The 18,214-nt window shown below is 45.1% G+C and overlaps 1 protein-coding gene across 1 annotated transcript in view; it reads right to left on the bottom strand.

Annotated features, from left to right (window-relative positions):
* HTRA3 (HtrA serine peptidase 3) overlaps positions 1–15,759 on the bottom strand; it is a 52,299-nt gene extending 36,540 nt beyond the window's left edge. The window contains exon 1 of the mRNA XM_077477849.1: positions 14,433–15,759. Coding sequence (XP_077333975.1) covers positions 14,433–14,841 — 409 coding nt within the window. The 5' untranslated portion in view covers positions 14,842–15,759. The remainder of the gene's footprint in view (positions 1–14,432) is intronic.
* Positions 15,760–18,214: the final 2,455 nt, after the last annotated feature.

The raw sequence follows: 18,214 nt of genomic DNA, 5'->3' as shown, positions 1-18,214 counted from the left end.
AGTGGCCTATGACCCTCTGCCTCTCCTTGGTGGTCTTCCTGACATGATGTATATTTTGTTTTGCAACACCACACTGCACTGTATTAGATAATGTATACAACACCAGAAGTGTAGTAGAAACTCTGCACACTGTATTAGATACTGTGTACACCGCCTGCACTGTATTAGCAACTGTACTATGGATGCACTGTATTTTATACTGTGTACACCACCAGAAGTGTAGTAGTAACTGTACACACTGTATTAGATACTCTGTACACCGCCTGCACTGTATTAGCAACTGTACTACGGCTGCACAGTATTATGTACTGTGTACACCACCAGAAGTATAGAAGAAACTATGCACACTGTATTAGATACTGTGTACACAGCCTTCACCGTATTAGCAACTGTAATACGGATGCACTATATTTTATGCTGTGTACACCACCAGAAGTGTAATATACACTGTACACACTGTGTTATATATTGTGTAGACCGCCTGCACTGTATTAGCAACTGTACTATGGATGCACTGTATTTTATAATGTATACACCACCAGAAGTGTAAAAGACACTGTACACACTGTATTAGATACTGTGTACACCACCTGCACCGCAAAAGCAACTGTACTATGGCTGCAGTGCATTGTGTACTGTGTACACCACCAAAAGTGTAGTAGAAACTGTATACATTGTATTAGTTACTGTTTACACAACCAGAAAAGTAGTAGAAACTGTACTACGGCTGTACTGTATTGTGTACTGTGTACACCACCAGAAGTGTAGTAGAAACTGTACACATTGTATTAGATACTGTGTACACTGCCTGCACTGTATTAACAAATTTACTATGGCTGCACTGTATTGTGTACTCTGTACACCACCAGTAGTGTAGTAGAAACTGTACACGCTGTATTAGATACTGTGTGCACCGCCTGAAGTAAGTTAGCAACTGTACTATGTTTAAGCGGAAGCTGCTCCAATATGGAAAGAGTGACCGGAGTACTGACTGCGGTTGAGGTGTAGGTTGCAGAGAAGTATCCTCACGTGTTTGAAAAACTGGCAGGCACCAGGGTTTGACCAGAAAAGGTAGTGGGGGACTAGAGCTCGACTGTTCCGAAAGGAGTGACAGTAAAAGAAAAATGAAACTGGATTGTGGGACTTTAAATGAGGCATGGATATGTATTTGAAATGGTCTAGGATACCTGAAATGTTATTCATTGTCACTGTCCCTGCGGGAAAATCTGTATACCCATAAAGAATTGCTAATCAATCCAATAAATTAAATACAGATACTGAATAGTAGGTATATATAATGTATCATAATATATAATACATGGATCATGCAACAAGAAGCATAATTAATTGTAGTAATAATCATATTGACATATTTAATGTATATAATGGATAGACATAATTGGTACAAGCAATCACAATTAAAAAATTGAATGGACATACAGAGCAGGTGAACATAGTTATCCTAATAAATATAACAATAAATTAATAAAAGAAATTTATGATTGTAGCAAACTTGACTTGGCATCCCTGAGTATGGACTCTACGCGTTTCATGGAGATTTCAGCCAATCATCAGGAGTGGGATGCATCAAAAAAAATCGCTAAATAAAGAGATGAAATAAATGAGTAAATTGGTCGGTCAGTCTCAAATGAAAAATCATTGCTTTCAAAAAGAGAGCAGGTGTTGAATGTGAATGCATTACCTTTGGCCACATTCAGATAAGTAACCCAACAGACCCAAAAAGGGAATAGGATGGTGGCACTGAATGAACCGTCTCCCCCGGGGTTGAGGCGGCGACACATCCCCCTCACCCTAAGCCATAGCTCTCCAAGGAACCTGGAGGAATGGAGAAGGGGCAGTGGGAAACAGCGGCCAACGGGAGAAGCGAACAGCCACACCACAATGCCAGAGTATGAGGTATGCACATATGGGCCACAGATCAGAATCTAAAAGAGTAAATAAATAAAATGAATTGAAAAAATAAATGTAGTGAAATAAAATAAAATAAAAATTGGATGATAAAAGCTATGATGAATAATGGCTTAGGGTGAGGGGGATGTGTCCCCGCCTCAACCCCGGGGGAGACGGTTCATTCAGTGCCACCATCCTATTCCCTTTTTGGGTCTGTTGGGTTACTTATCTGAACGTGGCCAAAGGTAATGCATTCACATTCAACACCTGCTCTCTTTTTGAAAGCAATGATTTTTCATTTGAGACTGTGACCGACCAATTTACTTATTTATTTCATCTCTTTATTTAGCGATTTTTTGATGCATCCCATTCCTGATGATTGGCTGAAATCGCCATGAAACGCGTAGAGTCCATACTCAGGGATGCCAAGTCAAGTTTGCTACAATCATGAATTTCTTTTATTAATTTATTGTTATATTTATTAGCATAACCATGTTCACCTGCTCTGTATGTCGATTCAATTTTTTAATTGTGATTGCTTGTACCAATTATGTCTATCCATTATATACATTAAATATGTCAATATGATTATTACTACAATTAATTATGCTTCTTGTTGCATGATCCATGTATTATATATTATGATACATTATATATACCTACTATTCAGTATCTGTATTTAATTTATTGGATTGATTAGCAATTCTTTATGGGTATACAGATTTTCCCGCAGGGACAGTGACAATGAATAACATTTCAGGTATCCTAGACCATTTCAAATACATATCCATGCCTCATTTAAAGTCCCACAATCCAGTTTCATTTTTCTTTTATCAATATAGGGATGGAGGCATGCTTATGTTGCATTGGGGTCCAAACAGGTCACGCGCTTTTTACTATAAGGAGTGACAGTAGGCGATCGAGTATGGTTACTGGACACTAGACATTGTTTGTTTTATAGAGGTGGATGTCTACCCCAGAGTCTGATTGCTGGGTTTAAGATACTGCAAGGTGGAGGATGAAATGGTCTTGGTAGTGAGCCAGGTGATGTCTACGCAGAACTTGGCCAGCGGGGTTACTGTAGGTAAAGGCCAAGGAGAATGCCAAATGGAGAACTAGCAAGGACAGTAGACATATCACTGAAGACAGCACTTGTTATAGGCAGATGTTTGGCATTGATTATAGGTTGACTTTCTGGCTGCCACGTAGGATGGCTAGGATCGCATGGGATGTTAATAAGGATGGTTTTGCAGGTTCTCGTAAAGCCAGAAATCGTTGGATGCCAGCTAAGTATAATGGGGTAGTTTTATGGGACAGGGCCAACTGATTATGGCAATATGAGATAAAAGCCAGTATGTGCTTGGTGTCTATTGTTGTTTCTGCGGAGCAGGATGCCAGGAATTTGTTGAATATGTTCCAAGCTGTGTGGTAAGCTTTGAGCGTGTTGTGGGACAGAGACTGGTTGACGAGCTGGGTCGCTCCATGCAGATGCTGTTCTAGTCCAGAGTCAGCTAAGACCAAGCAGGGATAAGGGCCGATACTGGGTCGGCTCTGGGGTTCTGCTGAAAAAAGAAGTGTAATTAAAGCGGCCAGTGCATCTGCTGCGAGGTTGCGCTTGCCCAGAATGAGCGAACAGTGGACATTAAAATGGTTCTGTACCAGCCTGTGTAGGAAGGACATAATCGAGAGTTACTTTGACCTGCCTTTATTAATAATATTGGCCGTGGCCTGGTTGTCGGTGGTGAAGGCCATGGTTTGTCCTGTCCAGATATGACGCCAGAGCTGAGCGGCTGCCACGATCGGGTAAAGTTTGAACAGGGAGGAAGTCTGGGTAAACTCAGGAATTAAGAGTATCTCTGGAGGCCATGGTCCTGCAAACCAATGCTGGCCAAAAATTGCAGTGAAGCCTGAGGAGGCTGCGGAATCTGTCACTACCTGCGGTGATAGGGGCGATATTGATGGTATAAACATTGATATACTGTTCCACATAGTAAGGCCCGCTACTGCTGCAGTGTCTAAGTAAAGGATCTGATCGGGGTCCTGTGTCTGGGAGAGGAAGACCAGGAGGCGTGACACCAAAGATCGACCCTGGGGAATGATCCGCATTGCAAATCTAAGCATTCCGAAGAGAGACTGAAGCTGCTTCTTAGTACACCCCCGTGTATGGGTGAAGTCGCAGAACTGACCTGATGCGGGTCAGCTTGTCAAGGGGGAGGCTGGCCTGCATTGAGCAAGTGTCTAGGTTGACTCAGAGGAAGGTGATGGAGTGTGCAGTGAGGGATGAAGGTGAGGGAGGTCTCCTGGGTGCACACCGGGCTGTTCAATTAACAAGAAGCCGTCCTAGTAATGAATGACTTCTTGAGACTGAGCTTGATTCGACAGTATCCAGGTGAGAGACTGTGAAAAAAAATTACACGACCCATAGTTAAAATTATTGCAGATGGCTGCTCCCCCTACTGTCTGAATGGAGCATCCAAACTTGTCCACCTGGGGCATCTGTACAGGGGCCAATAGGCCCTGAACTGCACTGGAGGTGGAGAGGAATTTAAAAGATCGACTGACTGCCGCATTGGCGCCCCAGGTGGCGGTGTAAGTGGAGGACTGACAGATAGCGCATAGAGGTGAGCACAGGCAATTTGGTGTCCATGAAGCTCAAATCCATGGCTGTCTGGAATTGTGAAAGCCTGGCTGCAGCCTTGGCGGAGAAGGAACAATGATAATCATGAAATGCAAAGCCTCTGTGCTTATAGCCCAGGTCCACCACGGTGTGAAGATACAGGTCCAGCTCTTCCCTCTTGCTGGGAGAGGCTGAGCATAGGACATCCCTCAGCATCCCAAAGGCCAATAAAAATTCTGGAACAGACAACTTGCGGTTGAGCCTGGGATCTTTGACCTTGAGGACCTCTGACACGTCTCCCCAGGTGTAGGATTTGTTTTCGGCCAGGTCATGGACTGAAATGAGGTTGAAGTCCTTGCCATCCAGAATGTCCTCCCTAATGCTGGCTGCGACTAAGTGTGATGAGAGGACAGTGGGACTCTTCCCTGTGGTACCTGGTGGGTGTCAGAACCTGAACTGTGGCTGGGTCAGGGATGGCCATGACCAGGCGACCCTCCAAGAGTGCCACGCTAGCCTCCACATCTGTGACTGTGGTAGACAAGGATGACACCATGGTGTGGAGTTGAGTGATGGAGGCAGATATTGACTGAAGGGACTCTTGCTGGGTACTGGGCCCAACTGTGGCTGGTGAAGGGAAGATGAGCCTAAAGAGCTTGGCCTTCCTGGCTGTAGTGGGAAAGGACACCCTCCTGCACCTCAGTTACGCCGTCAACTTGGGGATGGTCCATCCCTTGAGGGAGTGCGTGCTGCCGCTCTCTGAAACCAGAGAAGGTGGCAGAGGGGCCGTGAGGTTTTCACTGCCGGCCTGAGACATGGCTCTGGGTGACTTGTGCCCAAGATGCGATGTCCTGTCTTTGGGGTCGAAACTTGGTCGACCGGAACCTCTATTGGGGGTGGCATGAAAGTCGAGTTTCTATCTCTTTTCTATATGGGCATATGTACATGGTTCCTGCCCCTTAGTTTTTGTTTTTTTTGTTTTACCCGGGGGAAATAATGTCCAACCTGGTGCAGGACAGACCTACTGAACTTGACTGACCTAGAGAAGAAATGACAAATGACAATTGGTGAGGGGTTTGACTACCTAAATTTGAAAGTGACTAAGTGACCGATTTATGTAACTTTGTAGTGCGTTTGCGTGACTGTAAGGGGAAGTAGCGGTGAGGCGAAGGTTTTAACGAATGAACCGAGACCAGCACGAAGAACTCGATGTGAAGTGACTGCCGGACCGGAGGAGAAATGACAGGCAATATGCAAACAACACCTGCAAGGCTGAAGTAATGGTGCGAATCGGTGCTTTGATGGTTCGAGTGGATTTGACTCGAAGCGGTAGGTGTCTGAAATGAAGTTGTGAAATGTTATGCCATGATAGAGGCACAAATTGGTGTGCCATGACTGGCGAATGAAATGAGACCAGACCAAATGGTGCACACCAGGATGATTCGATGCATCGTGGATGCTACTGGATTTGAATCGGAGCGCGGTACTTGACAGTGAAATTAGTGAAATGATTGCCATGACAGAGGCACGAATCAGTCGTGCTGTGGTTGCGACTGACAATGAACCCGGACTCTGGAGCATGTACTGAAATGAGGGCAAAAACAGGTGGGGCAATCCGGAACTAATCGGTACATCACAGATGCGACTGGATTGGAATTGGAATGTGATTCGTGACAATGAAATTAATTGCCATGACAGAGGCACGAATTGGTGAGCCGCAAACTGCGACTGATAACGACCGGACTCTGGAGCCAAAAAACAACTGGAGCACGCCGGAACGAATCGGTGCATTACAGATGAGATTGGGTTTGAATCGGAATGTGATTCGTGGCAATGAAATGATTTGCCACGACAGAGGCACAAATCAGTGAGCCGGATGCGACTGGATTTGAAACAGAGCACGGTACGTGACAGTGAAATGATTGCCATGACAGAGGCACGAATCGGTCGTTCCGCGGCTGCGACTGACAACAAACCAGACCCTGGAGCATGTACTGAAATGAGGCCAAAAACAACTAGGGCATGCCGGAATGAATCGGTGCATCACAGATGACACTGGTTTCGAATGTGATTCATGGCAATGAAATGATTTGCCACGACAGAGGCACAAATCAGTGAGGCGCAAACTGCAACTGACAACGAACCGGACTCTGGAGCATGTACTGAAATGAGGATGAAAAATAACTGGGGCATGTCGCAACAAATCGGTGCATCATGGATGCGCCTGGATTTCGAAACGGAACGTGATATGTGACAGTGAATTGAATGAAATGATTTACCATGACAGAGGCAGGAATCGGTGTGCCGCGACTGCAACTGACAATGACCGGACTCTGGAGCATGTACTGAAATTAGGAAATGATCCCTTGTAACGTGGATCAAGAAGGGTTGGCAGCTAGTTATGATCCCTCTCCTTGATACCACAAATCCTAGGGTCCTTTCACAGGCTTTGCAGGATCAGGGAGGTCATGCAGCGTAAGTTTGCAGAGGCATTCAATCCTAAGTCCTCTGGGTCACTAAGGATCACATGATCCTCAACCACCTCCTCCCAGCTATGTACAACTTCATGAGTTTCTGGGGACTGCAAACGATCCCTTGAAGACTGCTGCTGATGCTGAGTGTTATCCTCCACCTCCATGCTGACACAATCCTCCTCCTCCCCTTCTTCTTTCTGTGTGATCGGTGGGCCTGTAGGGATACTAGTATCTGGATAAAGGGGGCCTTGAAAGGTAAGGAAGTCCTCCTCTTCCTCCCTCTGTTCTACCTCAAGTGCCCTGTCCATTATTCCACAAAGCGTGTGCTCCAACAGGAAGACTAGAGGGACAGTATCACTGATGCATGCACTGTCCCTGCTCACCATCCTCGGAGCTTCCTCAAATGGTGACAGGACAGTGCATGCATCCTTAGCCACTGGCGTGACGAAAAAAAGGCAAGCTCCCCTGACCCTGTCCTGGTGCCATACTCACACCGGTACTCATTGATGGCCCTCTGCTGCAAGTGCAGCCGCAGCAGCATTGCCAACATGGAGTTCCACCTGGTGGGCATGTCACAAATGAGGCAGTTCTTGGGCAGGTTGCATTCTCTTTGAATGTCAGCCAGCTGAGCACTGGCATTATATGACCGGCGGAAATTACCACAGACTTCCCTGGCCTGCCTCAGGAGATCCTGTAAGCCAAGATACCTGCTCAAGAACCGCTGCACCACCAAATTCAGGATGTGAGCCAAACAGGGAACATGGGTCAAGTGTCCCTGTCGGAGGGCGGAGAGGAGGTTGGTGCCATTGTCGCATACAACCATTCCTGGGTAAAGCTGACATGGTGTCAACCACCTCTGAGCCTGCCACTGCAGAGCTGACAAAATCTCTGCCCCAGTGTGGCTCCAGCAAGCTCCACCAATACTGAACCCTGTCCTGCATCCTTCCCAGCTGCCAGCAGAGTTACCCAGTGCGCCATGAAAGAAAGGCAACGTCCCTGTCCATGCCTGCTGGCCCATGAGTCAGCAGTAATATGCACCTTACTGCTGACCGCCCTGTCCAATGAGGCCAAGACATTGCCTTCCACATGCTGGTAGAGAGCCGGAATGGCCTTCCATGAAAACAAATGGCGTTGGGGAACCTGCCACTGAGTTACCGCACATTCCACAAATTCGCAAAAGAGGGCATAGTCTACCAGCTGAAAAGGTTTCAGTGCTAGCAATTTGGCCAAGCTAGCATTCAGACGCTGGACATGTGGATGGCTGAGACCGAATTTCTTTTGATGGTTTAGCAACTGGGGTAGGGAAATTTGGCTGCTAAAATCTGATGTTGGTGTACCGCTAGCAGATTGGCCACAAGTAGTTGGGACACCTATTTCTATACCTTCCTTCTTCTCAGTGCAGGTTTCTGAGAGGACTGGAGGTATAGTGGGGTTGGAGATCCCAGCGATCCCATGAGGAGCAAGGAGAGGTCCGCCTTGTTCTTTGATGTGGGTCTTTTAAGTGCTGTGGCCAACGGACTGCATGGGAGGTCGTCATATTTCTGGTCAAGCATGTGGTGCCCAAGCGGCTGCTGTTTTGGCTGTGCTTGATACGCTTCAGACATATGTTGCAAACAGCAATGGTGTGATCTGCTGCATACGTATCAAAGAACTTTTCAAAATATGTGGGGAGACAGCAGCGCCCTGCACCTGCTTAGCTCTGCGATGTGATGCAATAGGGTGGCTGCCCTTATGTTGCCCCCTGGAGGGCATCCTGCCTCATTGGAAATGTGCCTCCTCCTCCTCTCTTCTATCAGGCACCTAAAGGTGCCTGATAGAGTCAGAGACCTCATCAGCCCCTTCCTCCACCGTGGACACCGTGTCCAGGACCAGCACTGTTGACTGTAGACACAGAGCCTGCTTGCCCACTTTTAGTGGCCTGTGAGCATCTGCCTCTCCTTGGTGGCCTACCGGACACTGTATTGTGTACTGTGTACAGCACCAGAAAAGTAGTAGCAAGTGCACTAGGGGTGCGCAGTACTGTGTACACCAACAGAAGTGTAATAACAACTATGGGTGCTCTATATATATTGTGTACACCACCAAGAAAGTAGTAGCAATTGCACTAGGGTGTACGGTACTGTGTACCGTGCACCAACAGAAGTGTAATAACAACTATGAGTGTACTGTGTGTGTATATATATGTGTGTGTGTGTGTGTGTGTGTGTGTATGTGTATGTGTATATATATATATATATATATATATATATATTAAATACACTGCAGCTAACTAAATAACCTGCATGTCTGCTCAATCTAAATGACACTCTCTCTCTGTCCACGCCAACAACACACTACACGGGGCCGACATGCAGGCAGCCTTATATAGTGTGGGGCGTGGACTTAGTCCCCCTGAGCCATGATTGGCTAAAGCATGCAGGTCATGGTGCATGCTTTTGCCAATCATCATACAGCAATGCACTGTGCTCTCACAGTGCATTATGGGCCATTATGCGCCACTCGAATTTGGCGCGAACGGCCCATAATGTTCGGTCTTCAAGAAACGGGCAAACAGCCAATGTTCAAGTTGAACTCATGTTCGACCCGAACAGAAAGCTCATCCCTAGTCATATGTTATTGTTTTGTTTGGGTGGTGGGGGGCAGTAAAAACACTTGTTTTACCATCCCCTTGCCATCCATGTAAACGAGAGTATAAAGTTTTGGCTGGAGCTGGGCTTTAAAGCGGTAGTAAATTCTCCTGGTTTTTGTTTTTTCTTAAAGTGATACTAAAGTCTTATTTTCTTTTTTTGTTTGTTCAAAAATAACAAACATGTCATACTTTCCTTTTCTGTGCAGTGGTTTTGCACAGAGCAGCCCAGATTCTCCTCTTCTCTGGTCCCTTGCCGGTGCTCCTGGCCCCTCCCTCCTGCCAAGTGCCCCCACCACAAGCAGCTTGCTATAAAGGCAGCCGAGCTGATCCATTCAGACACGGAGCCGCAGCATGCTCCCACCCCCTCTCTCTCCTCATTGGCTCACTGACTTTGAATGACAGCAAGGAGAGCCAATGTTCCCAAGCCAATCAGGAAGAAGAGTTCTGGACTTTGTGGCTTTCGTGCAACTTAGCTGGCTCGAGAGGGAGCTCAGTTAATTATGGGGTGGGGGGCTGCTGCACACAGGTTTTTTATCTCAATGCATTAAGATAAAAAAAATCTGCCTTTAGAACGACTTTAACCCTTTGGTGCTGGTCACACGCAAATATGTGGACTCTCGGTGTCAGGCCCTTAGCACCAAGAGGTCACATATTTGTGTGAATTGCTCTCAATACAGCTGTACCGAGAGTTCGTGTGCTGCGTGCTCCTGGCGAAGTTACCAGCGCCTAACCAAAAGCTCCTGATCAGGAGTTTTCAGATCACGTGACTGCCGTGACAGCTAATCACATCGGTCACGTGATCTTTAGCCCCGCCTCCCAGTGTCATAAACCTTTTAAAGGGCTGGGAGTGCCAGCGCAAAGAGGTTAATGGACCCTGTAAGTTTATGCCATAATGTCCTAGTGTGCAGTGCATACTAGCATATTATGGCGGACTTGCCTGTCAAACGTGACCCTCCAGCACTGTACTGTCACTTCTCCTGGTACTCCCATCTTCACCGGGTCTTCTTTCGAGGTTTGCGCTCTCCTGGTTACCAGGTTACCTTGTGGGCATGCTTCCGAGTCCAGCATTTGCGTCCATAGACACGAATGCCGGACTCAGCTGCGCCCCCCGGTGTGCGTGCCATTGGATTTGATTGACAGCAGTGGGAGTCAATGGCTGTGCTGCTGTCAATCTATCCTATCAAGAGCCAAGACCCTGCGTCCCGATCGAGGTGATAAAGGGACTCAGGTAAGTAAAACAGGGGGGGCTGGGGGGCCGGTGACTGCCAGATGTTTTTTTACCTTAATGCATAGGATGCATTAAAGTGAGAAAACAGGAGGGTTTACAACACCTTTAATTGAACAAGTTGAAGTTAGAAACTGATTGGCTACCATGGACAGCTGTACCAGATTTTGCACTCTACAATTTTAGTAACTTAGCCCACAGAACCTGTTTGTCATAACAAAAGCCAGGCAGCAGGCATTTTCATTAACAGTTCATTAATGACAATCCCCATATTTATACTTTAGAAAAATTAAGAAAAAAAAGAAACTGTTGCTTAGTGTTTGAATTGTACATCCTGCCCAGCTGCCATCCAATGTCTATGACCCACGTATAATAATAAAAATAATAATGGCCATCTAGAGGCAGTCTGGGAAGAGAGACTAATAGCTCTCCACCATGTAAACAAGCAGCCAGCATGTGTTGTTCTGTAAACTATTACAGTATTCTAGCAGCATGTGTCTTCTAAGCTTCACGTCATAAAAAGAAAGTCGCTTTGTTTTGCTGGTCGTGTATTATGATCACTCTCAATGCTGTCTGAGCATGAATAACATGATTTGCTTACATAGTCAACAACAGCAATTAGGATCCAGTTTACCGTTCCCGGAGTGCTGCCATTAATATTATACAATGAGGCTCTGTCTGCACTAACCAGACAAAATTTCTGGAAGACAGCCAGGAACAAGTTCCTGTACTCGCTGTATAATAAAAGCACATTCCCATGTAATAATAATGGGCCATCCATTGTAAACCAGATCGAATTATCAGCCCCCTCCACACTACTGTCCTGTCATGTAGGCATGCTCGTTTTATGTGCATAGGGCTCAACAAACATGCAAAAGAAGCTCATGCACCTTTCTGAGCTTCATACTTTTTTTTTAACCGCAGGATTGTCATATGTTCTCATGTGCAAAGAATGCGTCCGTTGCTTGGTATATCTGGAGTGCAATCCTTCCTTGCAATGGGGCTACCCCCGCTCTGCCAGGGTATATAATTTAAGTCTAGGGGACCAGAAAAAGCAGCTTTACCTACCTGGTCCCCCTCCCTTGGCAGCCATTGAACCCTACACTCTGGCTTGTGGCCTGTCCCTTAGTGTCCTTAGATCCAGTTCAGTGCTATGGGCCCTGCACTGTATTTGACGACATCATGGTGCATGCGAGAGCTGCAGCATAGGGGAGAGGAGGCTGAAGGTAGTGGTCTAGCAGCATAGAGGGAGCCTGCAGGAGCAGAACATAGGGTAATAGTGCTTTTTGTGCCCCCCCCCCCCCCCCCCACTCAGAATGGAGGGAGCCTGCAAAATGCGAGGATTGGGTAAGTAATAGTGCGTACCAGACATAAACAAGTATTAAAAACTGAACTCTGAGAAGCCCAAAAGACCTCACTGCAAGGGCAAACTGCTCATTTAGTCATTGGATTATCAAAACTGCACTGTGGAGCATAGGAGGCACAGCAGATAACAGCATTGTCAGTCTTGGGGGGAGAGGAGTGTTAAATGTATTAGTAGATTTAGAACCACTAATAAACTGAAGCCTAACTCCAGTTCACACTTTATAAGCAGGTACAGCAAACAGTTTTGTTTCCTTTTAGGATAAAGGTTTTACATAAATAAATACAAGCTGATCATTGTAAGCACGCCTGTCAGTGGTTAATGGTTTGTTTCAACACTTTAACTACTACAGATGAGCTTGTTCTGTTGAAAAAAAAAAACAGACTTACTGGCAGGAGCAACAGATGAAAATAAAAAAAGAAAACGAATGCAGCCATCACATCTCAAAATGGGCAAGCTGCAATATAACAAATGTTTACTTTTGGGTTTAATACTGCTTTAAGATGGTCGATATACCAGCAGATTTTCAAACATACCAAAATTCATACAGGCATACATGACAATTCTCAGTGCTTTCAATGACTTGACGAATGTCATTTAAAGTACGTTTAAATTTAGCTTGCTTTTAATCTTTGAATTCCTGAACCAAAAACACATTCACTGTTAGAAATTCTTCCATTCAGGGCCGTTTTTAAGGCAGGGTAAAAGGCGCAGCTGCCCTGGGCCCTGACATTGTTGTGGGGCCCAAAGCAGCTGCCTGATACTTGCCAGCTATCCTGGTTTAAATTCCCTCATCCCTTGAGGTTTTAGTCCTGTGCTGTGTCCCAATATCTCGGTATGAAGTGCTGTTACTAATGCTGCCCAGCTCTGCCCTATTGTTGTGTACAGATGACTCACCTGCAGACCATGTTTACATGTAAATTACTGGCATTCATATGTAAATAGCGGCAGCTGGCGGCATTGATATGTATATCATGCCCTCCTGTGGTCATATGCACAGTAATCTTCAGCAACCAATCAACAAGCAGAAATCATGTGCTAAAACCTCTAACAACTAATCAGTGAGCGGTAATGATACATTGTAACCTCTGGCAACTAATCGCAATTGCTGCCTGATCTTATTCAGTAAACTGATTTTGAGTCTAGCTGCTATTTATTGTATGTCTCAGAGCAGGTGGAGAGCAAAATTGCATGGGGGTGATGGGCAAAAAAAAGTTTTGCCCAGGGTCCAATCAATATTAACGGCCCTGCTTCCATTAGGAGAAAAAGTTGCTGCTGCTTCAAGTTTTCTCGTCACTGCGGGTGATTTGACCCAATAACAGTTGGACAATTGAACAAATGTTAAAATTTCATTCACACGTGCTTTGGACTCTACAGTAGATATCTACGTTCAGGTCACTCTTCAGAGAGGATTTGACACCGCCTGCTTTAACCCCTTGAACCCCACAATAGCGTGCCTCATTTGCTTGCATTGCATGCGGTTGCGGAGCACCTGCAGAGCGCCCCATTATTCACTTGAATAGATTGTGCTCCTCAGGTGCTACACCTGTCAAAAGTGACAGGGGGTATAATTCCTGCTGTGGCCAACGTGGCCGCAGCATGTGCACACTCCCACCTGCTGGCTGTGCAGCCAAAGGGGGAGCAGTTGTGGGGCAACAAAAACATGGCTCAACCACTGGGCTTTACTGCGCCTCAACTGCTAGTGTGAATGAGAATATTTTGATTGAAATTCTACTAGTTTATAGTGAGCTTCAGGCAGTTATCACTCAAACATGTGTCCCCACTGGAACAATTTCAGATCTACCATCAACTCAAAAGTTTGTATGAAATTTGTTACTTGGACAGAAATCTCCCCAATAGGAAGACAGAGAACAATACATATCTGACAGGGATTCTAACCCTTCCCCTGTCTATCTATACACATTAAAGTTCCTAATGTAATAAAATGTGCTATAGATACAACAAGGATGTATCATAAGTCATTGCACTAAAAAATACCCTGGGTGTGATATGATTTAAATACAGGTAGGTGATATACAGTAAGTAAAGATAGCAATGCATAAACCAGATCTGCAGAGCTTGGGCTAACTCTTCAATTTATAAATGACATTGCCATGCAAGGTATGCAGAGACATGTAGTTCTACACAGTCTTACACATCAGCACCCCCTCATAATTCTGTCCATGGATCACCCCACATATCATGCCCATCCTTACCCGATTGGCAGGCTCCTTTGTGCACCTGCACCACTGGGGGGTGCCCTTGCTGCAGTGCCCTCCGACTTGCAAGTTTCAGTTGGCACAGGTTGTCGTAAGTCTGCCCGTCATTGGCACACACCTGGTAGTCATGCTTGCACTGGCATGTTCCCTTAGTGCCCCTCTTGCCAGTGGGTGGCTTGCAATGTAGAGTATCCCCACATGGTGGGTCTCCTTCCCGGCCGCATGGCTCTCCTTCCCCCGCAGCGCAGATCAGGCAGCAGTTGCAGCGATCGGGGACGTACCCGCTGGGGCAGACCGGGCTCGGGCACCTCGTGACATCACAGCGGGATGGACAGGCTGAGGATCCGCGGAGGAGGGAGAGGGAAGTAAGGATGAGCATGATTGGGCAGCTGGGACACCCCTTCATGTTGGGCACCAGGTGGGCAGGCTGGATCACACTGGGCACTGAGGTCTATCCTCTTTACTCTGTAGGCTGGATCACACTGGACACTGAGGGCTATCCTCTCTCTGTACCTGGCAGGCTAAGCTCAATTTCCTTTAGACACTGAGATCCCCTCACTCTCCTCTATGATAATTAAAGTCAATCCTCTCTTTATTAAAGTTTGGAGCTCACTGCTCTGTAGGAACTGAGGTCTATCCTCTCTACCCTGCAGACTGGATCACACTAGGCACTGAGTTCTATCTTCTTACCCTGAATGTTGGAGCTCACTCAACTATAGACACTGAGCTATATCCTCTCTATCCTACAGACTGGAGCTCACTCCACTTTGGGCATTGAGGTCTATCCTCTCTACACTCTAGACTGGAACTACCACTTCTTTGGGGACTGAAAGCTATCTGTTCTGTCCTGCAGGACTGAGCTCACACCTCTGTGGGCACTGAGGTCTGTCTGTTCTATCTTACAGGTTGAAGCTTATTCTATACTGGCACTTAGGTCTATCCCCTCTACCCTGCAGCCTGGAGCTCACACTGAGATCTGTCCTCTCTTCCCTTCAGGCTGGGGCTCCCTCCTCTGTAGGCACAGTGGTCTATTCTATCTACCCTGCAGGCTGGAGCTCACCTCTACATAGGCATTGATGTCTATCCTCTGTACCCTGCAGGCTGGAGCTCCCTCCTCTGTGGGCACTGAGGTCTGCCCCCTCTACTCAGCAGGCTGGATCTGACTTCTGTGGGCACTCTATCTTCTATACCCTGCAGCCAGTGTGATGATAAAGGGTACCAAGGTGCTGATTGCAGCTGTGCTCTTTCTGCATTGGAGTCAGGCAGGGATGGCTAGGATCCTATTGCACAGTGTATAGAGTAAGCAGCTGAGTGTGACTTATGTTTTATTGCAGAGTTTTGTAAGAGGCTGTGTGTAAGCCGAGGGGAGTAACGTGGGCTGGAGCAGTGATGTGTAGGATCTCTTAAAACTCAGCCTTCACCACCCCCTCCCCACCCATTCTCCTGCTCTGGCATTCACTATATAGAGAGTATGACAGTGGCATTTCCTACTCCATGCCAGCAGTGTGCCTCAGTGACACCAGACTCTTCTGTCATCTGAATTTCAGCCACCAGTTTGTTTCTCAGAGTTAACAGAAGAAAACTAAATTACAGCTACTGATCTTAGGAAAATATAAGAAGTGACAGGACACCAAACTGCTGACACACATTGATTACATGATAAATCACCCGCAAGTCAGGAGTCTGCATTATGCTATGAAAAGGCATGTAATGGTTGTTATTCTATTGCTATGAATTGTATACTCTCTGCAGTGTCAATGACATGGTATCCATATGTCTTTCACAATAGATGTATGCTAAAGTAAAACTGTGTCAGGAGAGAATTATGGAAGCTACAATTGCTGAAATTAATGAAAATTGCTTAGTCACCAATTTGGAACACGTATGGAGACACATAGGTAGAAAAAGATAAACATGCACGCTGTGTATGAAGGAGCACATAAATCAGTGTTGGGGCATATTTGTTTAAGTAAGATAAAATATAAGATTCAAATTCAGAATAATTTAATACTCCCAAAGAGAAATTATTGTACAGGTAAATTTAACAAAGACAACACAAGATCACAATAATGAACAGAACAAAGCACAGAACAGAACAATACAATTACCAATAACAGAAATTAGTACAAATAAAACTAATTACAACTATACTCTAATAAAACATCCATACTATTGAAATACAACATAGAATAAATAACAGATTGAAAATAGAAAATCAAACTACCAAAGTGCAAATAATACACCGCTTTCTCTAAAGATAATAATATAAGATGATAAAAGAATTGAAGAAGAATAGAATATACTGTGGATAGAAATATACAAGGGAAAGTGTAGACATGATTGAAACCTTTTGATATATTAAGTGTGTGAATAAGGTTCAAGAGGGCAGTATTTGAAGTATATGAAGTTAAGATCAAGATCACAAGGGCATGTCGTCAAACCAGCAGAATGAAAGTTTGAAATTAACCATAGAAAGTATTATTTTACTGGTAGTTGATGCTTGGAACAGACTTACAGCAGATTTGATGGACCACTTGGGTCTTTTTCCTGCCATCACCCTTCTATGTTTCTATGTTGCTAGATAGTCTGACTATACCTGATTTCATGTTCCTCTTAAACCTAAACTATTTTCTTGCATGGTCCTAGCTTGTGTCTCTGATTTAATATCTCTACCTTTGGCTCATTTACTTTCATTTTGGACTGGGTACTTCTTCATGCCTTAATTCTCAACCATGGCTTGTCTCTTGATTCAGTACTCTGGTGACACTTAGTTCTGATTCCTAGCTTGGTTCTGATCTTGCCTTCAGATTGGGTTTTTCTCATCTCTACCTATGCCCACTTCTGGTTGTGTAATTTCAATTCTGCTTGTTCCCAGTAGAGCAGACCCAGGGCTGCATCCTAAAAGGAACTTTCCATGAAATATTCAATGCACATCTTTAGTTGCTCTGGGGCAAACTAGGTGCTTCTTCCATTCTACCACTAACTCTAACATGTGAAGTTGCTTTTCCTTCTACCTAAACTACCTGCACTCTATGATTTCTGTCTCTTCTCCTTCCAGTTTCTTTTGCTACTGGGATTACCTACATCTGTTTCCTGCTCAGAACCAGATCATAGTCTCAGAGGTTCCTATTGAGTACCTATTCTACTGGGTCTCCACTGACCAGCTGTTACCAGGTTCTACTGATAGTTCCTAGAAATCAGTTGGCCTTCTCTGTATATCTTATGATAAGTTATTACCCTAAAAGGTAATAACAAATAGATTGTTAGTTGTTCTCCTTATCACTCAAAAAGAACATGATGTTCAAGGAGAAGAAGAAAGGAAGGTATTAATCGCAGGTTTACTATATCTGTCTATATAAAGTCTCATGAGAACCAATGACAAGGCCCTATGATATATATGGAGGTCACGTTATGCCCATGTATGGCTAGTTCTACTTTAGTACAGTTCACTATAGCTCTGTAAAAGAGTGCAAAACAGTGCAAAATGTAATACTTGTCTGAATGAGTCTTAAAGGTGCCCCTACTTGAATGACTTTTGGTTGACCAACACAGTATATTTCAGACAATTGCTTTTTTTTCTCTTTAAAAAAAAAATACTGTTTTCTACTTTATTTTCTTTTGTTATTATTATTTTTTTTATTTTTTTTGCATCTCAGTGCTGATGATCTTTGCCACCCTGTTTCATCCATTTTTTGTGTACATGCTTTCCCCCCTCGAGTTTAAGCTGCACATCATTACTTTTGCTTTCTAAGGCCTAGTTTTTGCATTTTTACTGTTCC

Source organism: Lithobates pipiens, unplaced genomic scaffold, assembly GCF_037356315.1.
Source record: "Lithobates pipiens isolate NorthernLeopardFrog02 unplaced genomic scaffold, aLitPip1_a1.2 Scaffold_13, whole genome shotgun sequence".
NCBI classification, from domain to species: Eukaryota; Metazoa; Chordata; class Amphibia; order Anura; family Ranidae; genus Lithobates; species Lithobates pipiens.
This window is presented reverse-complemented; position numbering and strand designations above follow the sequence as displayed.